This window comes from Melanaphis sacchari, unplaced genomic scaffold (genome assembly GCF_002803265.2).
Source record: "Melanaphis sacchari strain LSU unplaced genomic scaffold, SCAv2.0 Contig7_pilon_pilon, whole genome shotgun sequence".
NCBI classification, from domain to species: Eukaryota; Metazoa; Arthropoda; class Insecta; order Hemiptera; family Aphididae; genus Melanaphis; species Melanaphis sacchari.
The window spans coordinates 6404784-6425404 of record NW_020271560.1 but is presented as its reverse complement, the minus strand read 5'-3'; the positions used below and the strand labels follow the sequence as shown (position 1 = coordinate 6425404).

The following is a 20621-nucleotide window of genomic DNA, read 5'->3' as shown; positions in this document are numbered from 1 at the left end:
ATATATCTATTAAGTTCTGGATCTTAAAATGAAATAAAACATTATCTGTTGATTTTCATTAAACATAAATTTAATAGACTTTTGATTTAAAAACTTTCACTGAAATTTACAGCATACCTACATACCATAAATTTACAGCTTAATAACAAATTAACAATATTTTAGATATTCTGTAATTTGAGTTGTTTTTATATCCCTATAAAAATAAAATAAAATATAATTTGTCTTTGAATTATATTTAAACAGATTTCAAATTAAACAAATTATGAAATTTTAATATTGTATTGATTTCTATTAAAATTGAAAATAAAATTCATAACTAATATAGTTGACTTCTATTTCTAAAATACATAATATCACATTAAATACAAAATATTTTAACTTTTAATTAATGAATATGGTTAAATTTATTGAGTTTTTAGTATAAATAAAAATACACTTAACCGAAGCAGTCACAAATTATTATACAAGTTAAATTAAATATTTAAGAGCCTACATGATTACTACATCATTGATACAATTTTGGTACATAATTTAAATGAGATACATATTTATTAATATACCAATAAATAACTAGGTACTCTAATAGTTAAGTTAAATTAATTTAACAATGACTAATACTTCTAAATAAAACTTTTTACAATATTTTAGGCAGAAAATATTATTAAATTTTCTCAACAAAACTTGATGGAAACAAACCACTTTTACCAGTTCTCAATAATGTTCCCCTATACCATCCATCTTGCCTAATCTTATGTACATATAAAATATCTCCTACTCGCAGTTCTAGTTCATACTCACTATTTGGTGGATACGCAACAATACATCTGCACCTAAAAATAAAATTTAAAATTACTAAATATATTTCATTATATTTAGATTAAAAAATTATTTTGGTAAATAAAAATTTCTTGATTAAGAAAAAAATAAGTTTGGTGTTAGATTAGTTAGAATCTATTAGCCATATTGATATTTTTTAAGTCCCAAAATAGATCTACTTAACCTTCTAATTTCAATATCTAATAAACAAGTCTGCCCTTGTTTAAATTTAATTTGTAAATACAAATACTAAATATGAACTCTATTTTCATCATCATATTTATTATACAATATTGTTTCATATTTAACTTACATATTTTGCTGAGTACGCGAATTTTGTTTAAGTTTTCGATCTTGTGGTTTAATATCTACTGAAACACCATTATTTGTATCTAAGCTATGTGATTTACGATGATGTATTAAAACCGATGATCCATTTGGTTGCTGTTCACTAAAATTAAATAACATTAAATTAAGAAAAAAAAAATAAGATTAAATTATAAAAGTTTTACTAATTAATCAATTAATATAAACATTTCATTATAACAGACTACCCTTTAAACTCTTCACATAAAATATTTTTAAAATTAGGATGTTCTATATATATTTTAATTTTTTAGGGAACAGATGTACCAAAGTTAAACATAAATTTTCTATGAAATAAGGACTAAAAAGTCATTAAAATAATACTCACCTCTTGAATAGTTAAAATAATATTTTGTACCATTTAAGATAATAAATCTCACTTTTTAATTTTTAACTTTGTAAATCTTGATCTTCCATTATTCTAGATCTTTTTAAAATAGATTATTATAACTTATTCTTAATATTTTTAAGTTTTTAAATAATTTTTTTAATAAAACTTTTTAATATTTTTTAAAAAAAATATTTAAATCATATTCATATTACATGGATAAAAAAATTGTTTATTATTTAATACTCAGTAATCTTGGAAAACTACAAAAGCTATCAAAGCCATTAAATACCTGATTTAATGGGTTTTCCCATTGGATATTGTTTTGGATGTTACCAAATAAAAAAAAAAAAAGGTTCTTTATGGACAATATAATGTTTGCTAAAAAGGTGAGTTATATGTTTACACAAAACTTAGTATTTTTTCAAAAGCAAAACAAACACATTTTTTTTAAACTTTTAATATTTTTAATTAAATAATATGTTAAGCACATGCAAATTTTAAAGCATTCATATTCATTTGTAAAAAAAAAAAATTGTTGAAAAACTTCTGATTTATTTTATTCAAATTGTATGGGTATTCAAACAAATATAATTTCTTTTAATAGTATTTTTAAATCATATTCTGTTAATACCAATGTTATGTAAAAGTTATACAGTACTTTTAATTTATATTAAGAAGCTATCATCTTTTTAGTTTTCTCACCTTTTAAAATTATGGTTTCCTCTGACTTTTAATGGAAGTTGCTCAGGAACCCTTTGTATGGCATCTACATTCAGTAATTTTGATGGACAAGAATCGGATCTTTAATAAAACGTGCAGAAGCAATAAAAATTAAAAAAAAAAAAAAAACCACAAATAATTTCTACACGAAACAACGATAAAGCGTGATTGGCAGCCAGACACAAAAATACTTTTTGACTTACCTTGTGTGAACTGGTTGAGATGGTGTGATTACTGTGTTATTAGAAGTATTATCATCAAATACTGGATTATCCATTGAATAAACAGGAGGAGGAGATTTTCTAATTTTTATATTAGAAAAACTACGCATCACTGAATTTGAAAGAAAACATTTTTTCTTTCCACGTTTTTGAGCCAACTAAACGAATAAGTATATTTAAATTTTTTTTTTTTTGAATTAACTGTAAATAAATAACTATTTTATTAATAAAATTACATTATCTGGGCTCAAGGAATGTGATGGTGATGGTGATGATGCAGTAGTAGAAGGAGCAGCAGCGCCAGCAACAGTATTAACTACCCCTACAGATGTTGAATCTTTGTCAGTTAATGCTGCTGTAGGCTTCATTGAATTAGGCAAAACTGTAATAGAAGAATAAATATCTAGATTAAATGAAAATTTAAATGAATGAACTATATAATACCTGTGTTACAACATATAGATTTTACATTCTGCGTAGGTACTGATCGAACACGTGAAGATGTCGATGGCATTTCAGACAACCAACTTGATACACGGCTATGTACAGAAGGACTACTGCTACGTGGTGGTAGTTCAGGCGGTGGATATAAAGGTAAATTTTCATCTAGATCACTTTGAAAACTACAATCTAAACAAAATATAAAAGTAATAAACATAAACATTATGTACAAATTGTAAGCAATTAATAATTTCTTAATAGTGAGATAAAAAGGATAAACTGATGATAAACTAATCATCTAGTCTGATCCTTTGAACAATAAAGAATTTATTTTAAAATTTAAATTATTTTATTGATAATTTTTTTTCAGTACTAGTATTAGTATTTATTAGTAATTAAAATTGCATATAAAATGAATAAAACCCTAATTATTATTATTTTAATTATTACAGTTTATGTTGTAATCCAATGATCCTTAATTTTGTTTAAATTAGTAAATATAAATTGCATTACATTTTTTAAACTAACAAAGACCAAAGGTATCATCCATATATTATAAATTATAAGAAGATAGATAAGTGGATACTGTTCTGCTGTACAGTAAGTGTCGAGTGGATCACTACAAAGATGTGTTAAATTCAAACTCAATGATATATCATTATACTTGAAAGACAATTCTAATCAATGATGGTCTAACAGCCTATACAAATTATTATTTATGTAAGTAAATTTTTTATTATATGTTTTATATTTTTATTAAGTAAAGTAATTTATTTTACTATTAAAGTATAAATGAGTTGGATTAATTTTTCTGAAAACAAAACATTTAAAAAATAAGCTTTTTTTCTTGATTAATAAAAAGATGTTCCTAGTATTTGGCTATTAATACACAATTTAACATTATTTTAAGATAATGGTTATAGTTATAAATTTACATAAAATACACTATTAACAATGAAAGGTTGATATCTTAATAATTAGTGAAAACAATAACAAAAAAAAAAAAACTTAGTATAATTTAATAGAATGTTTCAAGTAGTAAAGTGTGCTATAAAAATAAATGTTTAAATGTTTGTAGAATAATAAGATTTGAAAGTTATATATGTCTGCATAACATAAAACACTGCGAGGAAAACTCCATTTTAATTGAAATTGTGGCAGATGTATGTAGAGATATCATTGTGTGTAGAAAATATAAAACTATGCTGCAAAGTTTTATGTTCTTAAAAATGTTACTGAACTAAAAATAAATAATGAATATTAATTTAAAGCTTGTTATGTGATTTCATCAAAATTCAAACTTAAAATATCAAATAAAAATTTTAGTTTATTATAAATAACTTTAAAAAAAAATTTGAAATATTTTGAAAATTGCATTAGCTATAGAAAATGATCAAATAAACACTACTTGGTAAACATTTCAAGAACTTATGATTATTAGTTTTTGTGTTATACAATAAAAACAAAATCAATTTTGTCAAAACCAGAATTTGCATAAAAATTCCTGTTTTTTCAGTTATTTTAAATCATACAGAGGTTTCAAAACCATCCTCAAAGTTAAAAATCAAAGCATTTATAAACTACTTATCATATACACATGCATAAAAAAAAAACACATTTATGACTCGCTTATAATTTAAAATAAATTAAATTAAGGTGCAGACAATAAATAAAAATATTCTTACCATTTAACTGACTATTAAATGACATATGATCTTTTTGGTCTTGAACTGAAGACGAATTATTGCTAGATTTCCCAAGTAGACGAACAGATATTCTAAAATAATTTATTAATGGTTAAAATTAACATTTATTTTATTTTTATTTTTTTATCAAATTTTACTTTGCAGGTGTTACATAATTCCCAGGAAATACACCAGAACAATTAGTTTTTAATGATGTTCCTTTATACCAGCCATCTTTACAGCATTCGGTAACCATATATAACTGACCACGTTTTAATTCAAGTTCATCAGCTTTTTGAGGTTTATAAGGGTATAATGAGACATGTCTAAAAAAAAAATTACGTAGATGTAAAATATCATATGATAAGATTACATCATATCAGAATCATTATTCTAAGTTTAAGTTTTTATGAACAATAAATAACAGAATCCTAAGGTGGAATGGTTGAGTATTATAAGACTATAATTCCAATGCATACTATTGACCATTTAAACCTGGCTATGGCATCACTCTCTGGGCAATTCAACTGTCTTAGGAAAGAAAGCTCTATCGCTTTTTCCAACTATTTATTACATTTAATTTTATAATTTTATCTTATATGAAATAGAAAAAAATATTTTTAACCATATCTGTAACTAGTTATTTACAGTCCTAAATAAGTTAAAATGGGAAGGGAAATATTTATTTATTTTTTTTTGGATCTAATTAGTAAAGTATAATTTTAACGTGGGAGCACACTACTGTATGCCTGTTAAAATTTATTATACAAGAAACAAAAAAAAATTGTAATCAGTTTTTGTGACAAGATAATTTTTTCCAGTTTACAAAAGCAACTGAGTGGCTAATAATAATATTTCAAAATTAAAATTAAAAATTACAAAATAAATATTTTTTTATTCTTAATCTTAAAATTTTAACATGAATTAAACTAAATTAACTTAATATTAATAATAAATATTGAATGTGTTATTCAACTGTTACAATTAGCAATTCATTATAAATTATAATTTATAATTAATTTAAAAACTTACTTAGCTGGCAGTTGAATAGGTATTTTAGACCTTACATTCTGGGTAATTATTGGTTTAGAATGACTTCGAAGACTTCCGTGACGATGAAGTTTAGAATCTCTCACTCCATTAATTGGCTACAAACACATACATTATTTAAATATATTTTATGAATAATTTTAGCAATTTTTAATACAATGTAATGATTTTAATGGATTTTAAAATATAATTTTTTAATTAAAGCTTTAGCTTTAGCTATTATATTAAGTCTTAATAACATAAAAAATAAACATTAATTTAGATAATAAAAAAATGAACTGTAGGTTTTATTAACAAAATAAAAATGAAAAAATCTATTTGTTTTAGAATAGATTTAGCATGTACTTATTCTTATAAACTTTTATCAATAGGTAAATAGAATCATAATATAAAAAATTCAAAATAATATTTTTTTTTTTTCAAAATTTCATTTTATATAAAAAAAATTCATGAGTTTTAAGTCCCAATTGTTAATATTTTAAAATAAATAAAATTGTTAGTAGAGGGATTGTTATTTGTTTTAAATACCCAATTTTGTCAAATACCAAGTCTAAATTCTGTTTTGTAATAATTTTATTAATTTAGCAAATGGAATAACCAAATTTTAAGAATATACAAAAAGGTTATTTTAACACAAACCATAATAAAATAATTATAAGTTTAACATTAAATTATTGATACCTAATCAAAACAAAAATTGTTTTTTATTTCATTTTGAAAGCAATTATTTTTTGCCAAACAGAAAACTTAGTATTTACTAATAATGTTTAAATAAATGCTATTTAATTACCTGACTGGATTGAGTTTCTAAACTGGTATTTGGACTGGAAAATATAGCAATATCGTCTTGTGATAAAATCTCAGCTGAATATCTAAAACACAAATACACATATTAATCATTATAATACTTAATTAATGACTTTAAATTTATCAGGATTATTATTATTAATTACTTTTTAAATGTAACTTTTAGTAAAATAAATTATACCATAAAGTATACACTTTACTTAGTCATAATAATTATTTATTAAATCAATCAGATAAATAATTTAAGTATATAAATCTCAAATTTTAAAAAACATTTATTTTTCTATGCAAAATATCTCTTATGGAATTAATTATTTGTTTAAAGTTCCTAACAATTAACAATAGAAGTAACTTTAATTTGTTCAAATGACTAAACACTTTTTCAAGTTAAATAAATGTAAGCTTATATCATTATAGTATCTTGGAACAAATTTTAATTGCTATTATATGTTAATTTTTTAAATATTTATAATTATTAAGAATTCAAATAAAGTACTAATAAAGTCAATAGACAAAATATTACATCATAGTTATATAGGTAATGAATAGAGCTCGGAAGTGGATGACTTAAAAATATTAAAAAATGACTAAAAACTATGCATGTACACAACATGTTAATTGACAAAATTTATTATACATATAAGAAATTGAATTAAAAATGAAAATAGGACCTAAAAATGACATAAAAAGTAAAAAAAGCCAAAAAATGCAAAATAAAAATTAATTATTTAGATTCACATGTTTACGAATCACATTTGTAGCCAGGAGATCATCATCTAATAGGTTTAAAAAAAAAAATGCAAAATGCATTAACTTCCGAGCCTTAATAATGAATTTGTATTATAATAATAGTTTATAATTTTAAAACTAACCGTTTGTTTTCTGATGTATTAGGACCTAATGAAATAGGTCCAACTCCATTTGTAAAACTATGTCGTTTAGGTGGATCTGGATTTGATGATGATAAAGAATGATTTATTGAATTATCAACAAAAGAAGCGTGTGAAGGTGACCTGCTAGGAGAGCTAGATGTGGTATCAGATGGAGAAGTAGTATTTGGAGATGTAGTAGTAGTAGAAGAAGATGATGATGAAGTATTCTCACTGGTGGTAACCTTTGTATTATCTAATACATGTTTTGCTTCATCAGTTGCATTATGTTTGGTATTTGTTGATTGGCAAGCAGCTGATAGTTCAATTGGCAATAAAGGAGCAGCTTCTTCGGGAGTAGGAGGAGCTATTCTACTTTGAATAGGTTGTGAACTAGAAAAAAAATAATAAATATTATTTTACCTAATTCATTAACATATTTTGAAATTACTTACCTAACTGAGAGTTTCATTAACGCACGAGCAATTTGATTTAAGTCAACAAAAGATAAAGGAAATATTCCAACACGATTGGAAATTTTTCCCTCTGCCCAATTTTGATCAATACGTCTTAAAACTGTTATTATATCACCCTAAATAAAAAAACATATTTAGTTAATATTTTCTTGTAATACAGCTAAATAATTAATTAAATCATTAAGAACTTTTATTATTATTAAATATTATAAATTGCAAGTATTAGAATATATATTTTGTAATCATAGTTAAAAATGTATAATACATTATTACCCTTATGCATTCTTACAATTTAATCATTGTATTTATTAAGTATTAAAAATTACTTTTGAAAATGATAAGCATCCTTCATCATCCTCTTTATTCATTTTAAAATCATACAATGCTTTACATTGTGGTATATGACTAGGAAGTGATGTTGGAAACACCTAATATCAATAAACAAATAAATGCATAATATTAATTAGTCAATTTATAATTATAAAGTTAAAATGAATTGATAAACTTTAAGTACATTACATATTATACATGGTAAATATGTCTATGTGAAAATGTTATTAATTTCAAATCTAGTTTAAGGTTTTCAGAGTAACATGTTTAAGTACACTAATATGAAATATGTGTGACAAAATATTAGAATGGTCAAATTATATGAATTCAGTGTCTGATAATAACAGTTCTATGATTTAACACACATAGTTAGACTCGAGAAAATCGTTTAAAATGTTATTATTTTCTTCTTTAGCTTTTAAAGTCTATTAAAGCCATTACTAAATTGCACCATCTTCTCTATTTGGATTCTCTTATTGTCTTGTTCCTTATGCATCTTACTACTCAACATCTGTTTAGTCTGTTTAAATCAATCTACCTCGTATACCTTACACAACCTAATTTGTCATTATAGTTCATAACTATTTCACTCTCATAAAAATAACTGATTACAGATAACTTGACTTTTTAGTAAATATTCATAAGTAAAAAAAAAATATACATACTACAGAATATAGATATATAACAACATTTTACTCAATACATACTAAAACAGATCAATAAGTAGCACAATAATTATTTAATTGATTATTGAATGTAATATTTTTTATACATAATACAATTAAAAGTTTTTTATTAAGATAACAAATAAATTATTTTATGAAATTCATTTGAAACTATTAAATGAATAAAAATTACTTTAAGAGTTCAAATTATCATTAATGTTTAAGTATTTTAATCAAGAAATAATGCAGAAAAATTCATGAAATTCATACACAATTTTCATTTGTATTTTATGAATAGTTATATGTTATTTAAATTAAACTAACCTGTACATATGATAAAGGAAATATACCAATTACTCCATTAGCTTCTCCTTGATACCAATTGGAATCCACTTTTTGACGTAGTATAATCATATCTCCTTTTTTAAAACTTAAATCTCTAAAATAAATATTAATATTTTAGTCATTCATAATTATTTTTTTTTAATACATAAATAAATTAAATTTATATCTTAAAAAGTTTCATAATTTTACAATTAATACATTTCTAATATTTACCCAGGTTCTTTGGAAGAATAATCATATAATGCTCTTGCAAACATATTACGTTGATATGGCACCTTAAAATTAAATAGAATTTTATATATTATTAAAATGTTAATAGAAAATTTAAAATTTAAAAAAACATATATTAATTATAATTTATTACTTTACATAAAAGAATGTTCTACCTATATTTTTTGTCCTTATCAAACAATGCATAAAACAGAAAATGTACATGCAGTTGAATCCATTTAGTTTTGTCAATTTTTATAGTAAAGTAAATTGATTTACCATACATTTTAAAGATAAAAAAAATATAGGGTTATTATGTGTATCCCCTTGTTTTTTCCTTATATGTAATAACAGATCTACTTGCTTTAATATTTAAACAAACAAAACTTGAATGATTTCTGATGAATTTAGATTTAATATGTTAAATTTGTAAGATAAAGACCACAAATATAGATATAGAATCTTTTTAACCTTTTAAATTTAGTTTAAAAATATATAATACTAGAATTTAAATTAATTATTTTCTTTCTTATAATTAGTTTTTTTTTTAGAATTAGTTCTTCTCTTAAAAGCTTATTTCTATTTGATATTTTTTTGTAAATAATTGTTTATATACCTAATGGTGTGTTGAAAGCTTTTTAGATTTATCCAAAAAAAATTCTAAGTAATAAAGAAGATATGAATAATCATAAAAATTTGATAAAAAAAATATAACAATAAGAAAGTTTAAGAATTAAAATGTTTAATATTATGTTAAGTATTTTATTTTCCCATATTTGTTTCATCTTAATTTAAATAATTAAATTTCCAATAATAAGAAAATTAAACAATTATTTATTGTTGTATAACTTATCTTAAATGTTAGAAAAGAATAAAATAATAATATTAACTTGTTTAGATGTTTTTGGTGGTCTTTGATCAGAACAGGCAACAGCTAAAGGTTTTTTAGGCGGCGATATCACTGCATTTTTACTCTTCATACCTTCCAATATCCTCATAAGTAATACATTGGGTGGTAGTTCATCCACCCGACATTCTACAAGTGTTCGACATTCTGGACATCGAAGCTCTTTATGAGTAGCTACAATTTCATCCAGGCATTTTTTGCAAAATGTATGCTGACAAGACAGCACTTTGCTTGATGTATCTAAGCGTTCTAAGCATACTGAACACTCAAGCAAATCGTTTAATAATTTTTCATCCATTATTGAGAAACACAATTATTTATTCTAGTAGAGGACATCCTATACAAAAAAAATATGATTATAATAAATAAAAATACTATAAGTCAACATTTATTTTATTTTAGTTTAACAATAAAATAATATTTCATCCACCATCCATAATAAAAAAATTAAACTCATTGGATAATGGAACATAATTGAGTGTTAATTAATAGTTAAAAAAATATCAGTTTGGTCAATGGATACCCACTCAATATTAAAAATTAGTAATTATAATAAAATATTAACGATAAGATTGACCCAAGTTCGCTCAAAATGTCTTACCATTATCAAAAACTTTTGTGTCATGAAAATGTCCATTTAAATGCCACAATCAACGTATTCACTCTGATCGCGATTCCCAGCCATCGACGACCGTTCAGATCAGTCTAATTGAACGTGTTGACATTCAACATGATAATACGAAAATTAATTTGCAGATTTTATCGCCAAATTATTTAAAGATGAAACCATAAAAAAAAAATAACAATAATTTCGCACATCTATCGTTCTATCTTTTATCCCCACCTTAACTAGTTGCCATAAAATCCATCATCTTTTTGATCAGTGCAGCCAATACGAGATATGTATGAAACTACTATATAAACGTATGATACAATAATATTATGGTTCGCAGTGCACTTGCTATTACTATTACTATATAGATCTCACTACATTATAAATTTATAAATATTATAATATTATGTATTTAAAAAACTATAAATGTATTTTCTTTTATGACTATGACGTTTGCAGGGTAAAAGCTTTATCAATAACGAAAATCTGAAAATATCTTAACGATATGAGTTATTAAATATTTTTACGATTATAAAAGTTAAATTAGTTTTTACACATTGTTTAATTAATAAAACATTCGATTACTAATTATTTTTTCTAAATTGGTGCCTTACTGCCTTGAAGTGGTGTTAGGAGATTTTTATTTTACCTGATATTATCATGGTTGTATTGATTATCTATAGTTAAAATGACAAGTATTTATAATATATCTATTTAAATCTCTGGACTACTTAATCATATCCAGTATCCTGTATCGGCTGTATCCATATGCATATCATCACTTATGGGAGTTGGACTCCAAAATAAAAGTAAAAACTAACTTGAATTAGTCAAGTTGTCGTCAATAAAATCCAGTTATTAGTAATAATTTACCAATAATATTTTACCAATTCTAAAAGTTTCAAGTTAGTGAAGAAAATAATATTAATTTAGATTAATATAATTTAAAAATAACTCAATTAATTATTTTTAATTACTTCGGGAGAGTGATTTACATTATATTAAATGTGTGATATGATCTAGGCATCTAGCCAAGTAAAATGTATTACTGTATAATAGCGAAATACCTAGGTACCTACGTGTTATTACGAATATTTTTTTATGATTTATTTTTATTATATAATAAAAATTAATAAAATATATTTTTTAAGCAACATTTCAGTGAAGATGAGTAGTAATTATGTGGAAAGTTGAGATTTTGGTCATAACCAACGATAGCTTATTTCTGTATATTTTGGTAGATAAATACAGTTTTAAGAAAAACAGTCATACGAAATAATAAGATAGTAGAAAATAGAAAATGTATGAAAATACAATGATATTATATATTATTTTCTTCACTATCGGTACCTAGTCGACATTAATATGTAATCACTAATCAAACAATATAAATCAATCAATAGCTGATGTACTAGATGTGTACAATGAGTGATGCATAAATGCATTGCATTATTGCTAAAATAATTCTCATATACCCGATTTACTTTACCATTAATCAAGTATACATATCAATAATATTTATAAATAATAATAATTAATCATTAATTATAATATCAATTGACTAACCAAGCCTTTTTAAATACAGATAAATGAGAAGAGAACTGAGAACGGTATAAATCTTATCACTTACGTCTTAAGATATTTAACACGTTCCTTTTTTGCACAAAATGAATACAAATCGAAAAATTCTTTAAAATGTAAATAATATGTTAATAATTTCAATAAATTATTTTACCTTTTTTAGAAGTGTATATTAAGCAATTATATTTTCTACGTTCAAAAAAAATATTTTGTGACGTCCCCAATTTAACATTACCTAATTGCCCCCCCCCCCGCGTTTGTTGCTTATTCAGCCTATAAAATTAATGGTTGATAATAGTATTTAAAATATGTATATGTGTAAAATATACTAATACAAATTAAAATTAAACACTATTACACTAAGATACTATTTTTGTTTTTAATTTGAAAAATATGTTTATTTGATATGAAATATGTTAGAATTCTATTAATCAAAAATTTTTCGATCCTAAATTTTATTTACAAGGATAAACGTAAAAAAAAATTAAATAAATTCATTTAGATACCATTAAATAAAAGTAACCCCTGGTTAGATTAGATGCACCGTTACTTAATCTACACATTTTTAGTGCCTGGTACATTGGCGTAGTGAGGATGAGGCAGGGAAGACAAGTGCCTTCAAACTAAATTCTATTTCTTATACCAAACGTTTAAGTTTTACCATAAAACCGAAAAGTAAAAAAAAAGAAATTATCAGCTGCTTCCCTGATTAAAACCCTAGCTACTCCCATGGCCTAGTATATATAAAATTTAATTTGATTCCCTCAGACATTTTTAAAAGGGAACCTCTAACTAGTCTAACTAGTCAAACTTCATATATTTGTTCTTTGACTACGCGTATAAATTAACTGCATAATTATTAAATAATTTTATATTTTCTTATGAATTTAATTTTTGAATTTTGTTATTTGTTGCCACTTATCACTGCAATATGTATTATATTGTAAAAGATTTGATGTAACCATAATCAAATATTGTGACAAAAAAAAAAAAATTTAATAAACCACATTTGTCAAAATAAAATCGTTTTATATTTTAAAAATATTATACAGATAATTAGTAATTAGTAAATATTATTAAATTAAATATTATTGTTTTTGTTTAAAAAATAAAATAAATTCAAAATCTTTACAAATCTTCACTACAAAAACGAAAATACTATAATACTTTATTACATAATAAATTTCAATAATTTATTTGCCTCCACATTGTCCTTCAGCCGCTTTAACTAGAATTATGTAATGAACTACAACAGTTTTATAATATTATCTGTATACATGTATAAACAAGACTGCACTGAGCGACTGATTTTCAATCTACGCAGAGCTGAACCTTTGTGAACTATCAATTTGAAATATTGTGAATAGATTAATATTATATTTTCACCGTGCACAAAGAAAGAATTTTCAAAATTTTGATTTTAAAGGGTTGAAATCGACAAAAAAAAATTGTACGTATAAATTGTATACCTATATACATTGATGAGCAAGCGCTTATAAGCCGTGAGCCTCTAGCTGTACTTTATACGTTATCACGTTTTATTTACAGTTTCTAAGACATCTTTAAACTATAATAAATTGTATAGTGTGTGTTTTGTTATAAACTATTAAATAATATTAATACTTAATAGACAGCAGTCGGCTGATAACGTTTGGTGCATGTTTTCCGGGGAAATATCAATTACTATTTATAAATGTTAAAATGTTATCTTATCCGTAAAGGTAGACATTTTGAATTAGGTAGTTTCATATTGTTCATATTTTTATTTCTTATAGTAAGTTCATTATTATTATTTTTTTTTTTTTTTTTTAGTTGACCCGCGGCTACTAAGGCCATTGGGTTTTTTTTTAAGTAAGGTTGGTTCGGTAGGTTGTATTTTTTTACGATTGATACGGTTGATAGCAAACACGTCTATGTGTGGCAAGGTTTTTAACCACTATGATCCCGAATGGTCACCCATCCGAGAGCTAGTAGCTGTGGCCGTTACTTACTCCCAGTGGCATTCCGCAACTGGAAGCAGCCAACGCGCCACGCCAAGCCACTATTATTATTTATTTTCATCAATAAATATAGTCGGTACCTATATTATTATTGCAATTTTTTTTTTCATTTGAATTTAATGACAATGGTTTTTATTCTTTTTATTGGCATATTATTTAAAAATGTGTATATTCGACATAATTGTTAGATATTTTTTTTTAAATGTCATCGATTGAAGACATTTTTGTTAACAGAATTTTTGCATCTCAAATAATTACATCAATTATCGATGATGATGCCTATCTTTTCCATTTAATTCCATTTCACTCATGAAAAATGCTAGAAAATCCGAATCACATTTTTTCATATATAAATGATAATTTATTGGAATGACTTAATCACTATGTCTTACAATTCAAATGGTGACAACTTATCCACTGTTTAGGATTATGTTCGTGAAATGGTTAATTTTATATGGCATGCTCCAGAATTAGTACACCTATAAGTTTAGTTAGTTTGGCACCAAAAAAAAATATACATCAAATGTAGTTAATAGAGAAGTTTTATGATACAATTTTTGTCATAAATTATTATTTTTTGTTATAAATCTATACAAATTTCGTGGGCAAAGTCTCGACGAGTAACCTGCTAGTATATTATACAATAATATGGTATATCATAAATATATTGGCAATTGGCTATATTATGCAGTGTGTTGCCGTCAGTCGGTGGTCGTCAGTAAGTGCAAGTGAAAAAGTATATTGACTCACCATGTCATACCAAATTATATTGTACATATAGGTATATATGATATTATAATATGAACAACAGTAGGTGTAAGCACTTATTAGTACGCAGTATGAGGAATCTACGCATGCTATTAGTACGCAGATGAGTCATTCAGTCATGAACAAAATCCTCATAAACACATAAGTACTTTTAAACACACTCGCCAAATCAATAATTGCTTAAGGTACAATTATTTAATTTGTTAGTGCAAAATTTCAAAATAATTTGCTGAAAACATATAATACGATATTTAAGAAATGTTTCCTATTCCCTATAGGTCTTATATAGCAATAATGTAATACTATATATTATTGTATACTGTACTTATATTATATATTATAAATTATAATATTACAGTACACAATTATAATACATATAATTAATATGCAGGGTTATATCTTAAGATAGGCATCAGGCAGTGATATGAACAATCATATTTTCCTCTGGATTTATATTTTAGTATTTAATTTTAGTGTGGATGGGTGTGTGCGGAATGACAACTCCTAAACCTTTTAGCTGAAGTAGTTTGGCTAATAATCATAATTTATTAATAAAATATCTATATATATATGATATAAAAATCTAGCAAGATTTTAAAATATATTCTAAAGGGGTGCGCGGGAGAGGGAGGAGTGAAGACCTCTACGAGTTTATTTTGCATAGCTTTCTTCCACATGACTAGTGAGTAGTGATGAACTTTAAATTTAAATTTATAAATTAATTTCGTTTTTTATTTGAATATTATACTTAATATATGTCATATAGATAAAGGTCTATATTATACCTAACATAACCTAATACTAATAGGTATATAATATAATAGATTTGAATTAAATCGATAATCGGTGTATAGTCCATAGGAAAATATCTGCTACAATAATGAAAAAACGGTCATTACTGTTGTCTGTTAATGCCAAATATTATATAACAAAATAAATTATTCAATGAATTTTGAGAGTATTATTGATAAAGTACGTATAAGTTTAATATTATTGCGATTTGCGTTTATAATATTTATGATCAAACCTGAGTTTTAAAAAATAGATTCTCGTCAAGATGAAACTAATATTATAAAATATACGCTGTATACACTTTGTGAATTATGATTCACGTATTATACAGGTCATAAGTGTATAATATATAATTACAGTCACAAATCTCCCAGTAATTTTTAATGAATAATTACAAATTAAAAACTTCTGGCAAATATAATTTATTTAAAAGTTTTCTGAAATAAGTTTTTAAATATTTCTGAAAAAATAATATATAATTTATACTCAGAATAGTATACCTATTACCTACACTTAAATACTTCAAAATATTAAATATATTTTTTAATTTTTCAATTATAAAATATTTTTTTTACTGATACAATTAGGGTTTAATTAGGGCTTACTCAAAACGGTTTGAGTAAATAATTCCTTAACTATATTACAATGGTATACTTGCACACAATTATATTGTGTGTAAGTACATCAATTAAAAATTTATATTTTATACGTAAATTGTATAGAAATGTAAAATGAATAATTTATTATGTTATGTTATCCTATATGGAAAATAAATCGAAAAATGTTTATTAGTTATATTAATAACAAATATAATTAAAGATGTTGTGCGTGTATATTTTTTCAATTAATCACTGTTGTAATTTCTGTATAAACGCATGACTCAATGCTTTAGTACAGGTGTAGTGTGTATAGATATTATAAAATATTGTATGCACTAATATAAATTATATTATACAACCTAGCCAGTGGCGCCGAACCTATACATGAACTGAAGCGATCGTTTCATATAATTAAGAAGGTGGGTGGTTTTATTTGTATATGTGTTTTTGTTTTTACATTACATAATACTTATACTAAATATTAAATAAATTCCTTAAGTTATTAGTTATTAGAAGTAGACAACATCCTCAGTGAGGGTGGATGGATGTGTAAATATTTTGATTTTGCTTCACTTAAATTTATATGATTCAGCATTTCAGCACCACTGAACCAAGTTGCATTATTTTTTTTAATAAACAAGCATTTTAATGGCATTAATAAACATTTTGATTATTTGCTAATAAATAACTATTAGTAGGTAAATAAAACCTATGTCAAACTATGTATATATACTATGATTAGTACTAGGGATAATTTAGTATTAAAGATGGATAAGACAAGAGTGTTATAAAAATGTTATACTTAAAGTCTTAAAATAGTAAATACATATGGGAAAACAAATCTCAACAATGAACGTGGACAATCCTCGTAGTTTCTGATATCAGTGTACATTATGTTGCTGGCCTCGATGTTAACGGGAGCAAACAAAATTAATCAAACCTTATTTTTTGTATACATAAAAATTACTATAATATAAAAAGGGGAAGATCCATTATTATATTTATCTCTATCATTTGTGTCATTAAATTAATTAGTAATTTTTAGGGGATTTCAAATGAAAAACATAACATTTTAAATTTGAATAAACCTCAAGGTGCCTTATTCATCGTCTAAGATCATATTTAGTTCTTATAAGTATTACCTAGGATCTAGGATACTAGCTATATCTATACTGCACACATTGAAAATAATTAATAGATTACCTGATATAACTAATAGATTGAAGCAAATAGTTAAAATATTATTACGATTTCTTAAATGAATAATTAAATTATATTAAATACTAAAAAATAAAAAATATAATAAAATAATTAATATTAATAATTAATTAATTTTTATTATTATTATTTTATTTTTATTAATTTATTAAATACTAAATGAACAAAATAAATGTATATGTAAAAATATATCCCGCATATTTTTTTATTGATAATATATTCAAAAGGTTTATTTATTTAAAATACTTAAAATTAATATAAATATACCTGTACTTAAACCTCGGTTCTACATTTTTATAAATTAAAAATATAACATGATGGAACTTTTTATTTTTAATATGAGTTAATTAGCGGTAAAATACTCAGTTATCGAATATTTTTATAATTTCAAAACATAATTTACACGATTATTACAATTGTAAAATTAAAAAAAAAAAAAGTACATGTAGTAATAATTGTAATATTCAATTATTATTAGATATATATATATATATATATATATACTATATATGTTATTATAATACCTCTACCTAAGTGTAAAACTTTGAACGTTGAAACATTATTAAAATAATTGCGTGTAAACATGTTGCCATATCAATGTGTTTCTCATTCGAATAATGTATAGACTTGTTTCTTTAGAATACCTGTAAGTCTTGAGTATTGTTTTTAATTAGATAAGTTCATTTTATGTACATTATCATATTACTATTATCGTTTTCATAGAATAATAGGTAACGGTTAATTATTTTATTCGGTGTTCCTACATACTTGATACTTCCTATTGTATTATTTTAGATTTTTATTTTACCTTAAATTAGGTGCAGTAATATAATACTATATTCTACTGAGTAATTCACTAATTAATTGACAAGCAAACTAAACTCTATTTTTCTTTTATTAATGCATTTATTAAAATTCTGGTTTTTGGAATGGAATTTTTAAGTAGACTTATGTATATATATAATAATCTACCTACTGTACCAATTCTATGGTAAAAGTTTACGATGAGAAATTTATTGAAAATTTGCGATCTTTATAGTTTACACAACTATAATAGCGATTAAAAAAAGAATCTGTTTATTGTCGGTAAAGAATAATCCTGGTACTTTATAGAATCGTGGAGATTTTAATAACTGTTAATTAACTTATGCGATTCTACAAATTTCATATATAATATATATGATTCCGCATGATTTTTTATGCAGCATTGTCAACATATTTGTTTGCTCTCGTTATAAATTTACTATATTATAATTTAAAATTAAAAAGTAATGTAAGTTGTGAGAACTTATACAGTGTCGAATAAATTTATTATGTATATTACCTATGTATAAAATTAAAATAATTATTTGAAAATAGATAAATGTTTTAAATTATTCATTATAATTGAGCGTACAGTATTTTCAAGATTTTTAATTGTTATAAAACAATAGTTATTAGTATAAGCTACCTACTATATAATATCATTTTTTTGAAAAAAATTGTGTATAATATAAAAAATAAAAATAATTTATTAAAAATGTATGAACTTTTAATAATTAATTACTTATAATAATAAGTAATAAATAAATTAATAAATAATTAATTCCGTCATACAAAACATAAAACAGCATAATGTTTTAATAAAAAATCAAAGTTTATGAAATTTGCTAAAAAAATTGTTAAAATGTTATAACATATTTCTTTCATAATAAAGAAATATATCATAAATTCAAGTCATAATGTCAAATGCGGAAAATCCAACAATGTGTTAAGGGGAAGGAAATGTTTTTCCAAAAATGAATTTTTTAAAATAGCAATTGTTTATTGCATAAAACAATTTACACGTTACAACAATGTATATTTTGTTAACATGTTTTTGGTAAGGCAACATTGCATTTAAAACTACGTGAAATCATCAATCGTGTTTATAAAATTCAAATTTGCGAAATCGTATTTATACCAGAATAAATTGTTATTAAAATCTATATGATTTTGTAATTTTGTGTAATCCTGTTCCAGTTGTTTATTACATACTCAAGTCTTAATTTAATATTAAATATCAATGTAAAATGTTAAAAGTCTCGACTAACAAGGTAAAATGTTACTAGTAGTGGTGTAATTGAACCAACTTATTACTTAAATCTGTTCAGAGGTGCAATAATCCCCTTCTCCCCAAATATATATAAATAATAGAAATCTGTACATTTTTTAAAATAATAAAATAATGTAATACAAATATATCATAATTTATAAGATAAACATATTTTGTTTCTTAAATTATCACAATATATTAAAGTATATTTATTTCATGTTTTTCTGTTGTATAATAATATGTTGACGTATTGTCAACGTTATCACATATTATCTGGGTTATTAAAATAACCCTATCATCATACATCAATCATATATGATTAATGATTATCATCATATCATATTATTTTTTTCAAATAAGTTACAGTCACCTCTTTTAAAATGTATTTACAGTATGGGTAAGGTTATTGGTTACTACAAATTGTTTATAAGCTATAAAATGAATGTTAAGACTCATGTAAAAATAAACAATTATATTATGATTTCGATTTTGGTGAATAAAATTATTTTAAACCTCCCTCCCTATTTTTTCTATTGAGTTGTATCATTGGCTATACTAGCATTATGAATAGAAATTGTATGATGGTAGATAGTAGTAGCCGAGCTATGTTAAATCATTTGTATTAAACAAACTCCGCCGGATAATGTAAACAATTGAAAATATTTCCATACTAATGCGTAAATGCGTAATGACGTTAGTTTAGACGTCTACAATAATCTACGTATAATATCGTG

At 23.7% G+C, this 20621-nt stretch overlaps 1 protein-coding gene across 2 annotated transcripts; it reads right to left on the bottom strand.

Moving 5' to 3' along the window:
• Positions 1–602: 602 nt before the first annotated feature.
• On the bottom strand, positions 603–11072 carry LOC112601875 (SH3 domain-containing RING finger protein 3). Of its 2 annotated transcripts, XM_025349733.1 has the most exons (17): positions 10844–11072; positions 10226–10579; positions 9339–9400; positions 9105–9219; positions 8112–8213; positions 7765–7901; positions 7313–7702; positions 6424–6505; positions 5616–5731; positions 4742–4909; positions 4584–4675; positions 2902–3087; positions 2694–2839; positions 2440–2615; positions 2219–2317; positions 1133–1270; positions 603–833 (listed from the first exon to the last, which is right to left on the bottom strand). In XM_025349733.1, exons 2-17 carry the CDS (start codon positions 10538–10540, stop codon positions 665–667), a joined length of 2493 nt encoding a protein of 830 aa, XP_025205518.1. In that variant the 5' UTR covers positions 10541–10579; positions 10844–11072; the 3' UTR covers positions 603–664. The 2 variants fall into 2 exon arrangements, with proteins under 2 accessions (XP_025205518.1, XP_025205519.1); XM_025349734.1 differs by lacking the exon at positions 2219–2317.
• Between the last annotated feature and the right edge of the window lie 9549 nt (positions 11073–20621).

Coding starts and splice junctions, on each gene's coding strand:
- LOC112601875 (XM_025349733.1), bottom strand. CDS start 10,540: ATGGATGAAAAATTATTAAACGATTTGCTTGAGTGTTCAGTATGCTTA. Junction 4,910..5,615: donor CCTATTCAACTGCCAGCTAA/GTAAGTTTTTAA, acceptor TTTTTTTTTTAG/ACATGTCTCATTATACCCTT. Junction 2,318..2,439: donor TCTCAACCAGTTCACACAAG/GTAAGTCAAAAA, acceptor GTTTTATTAAAG/ATCCGATTCTTGTCCATCAA.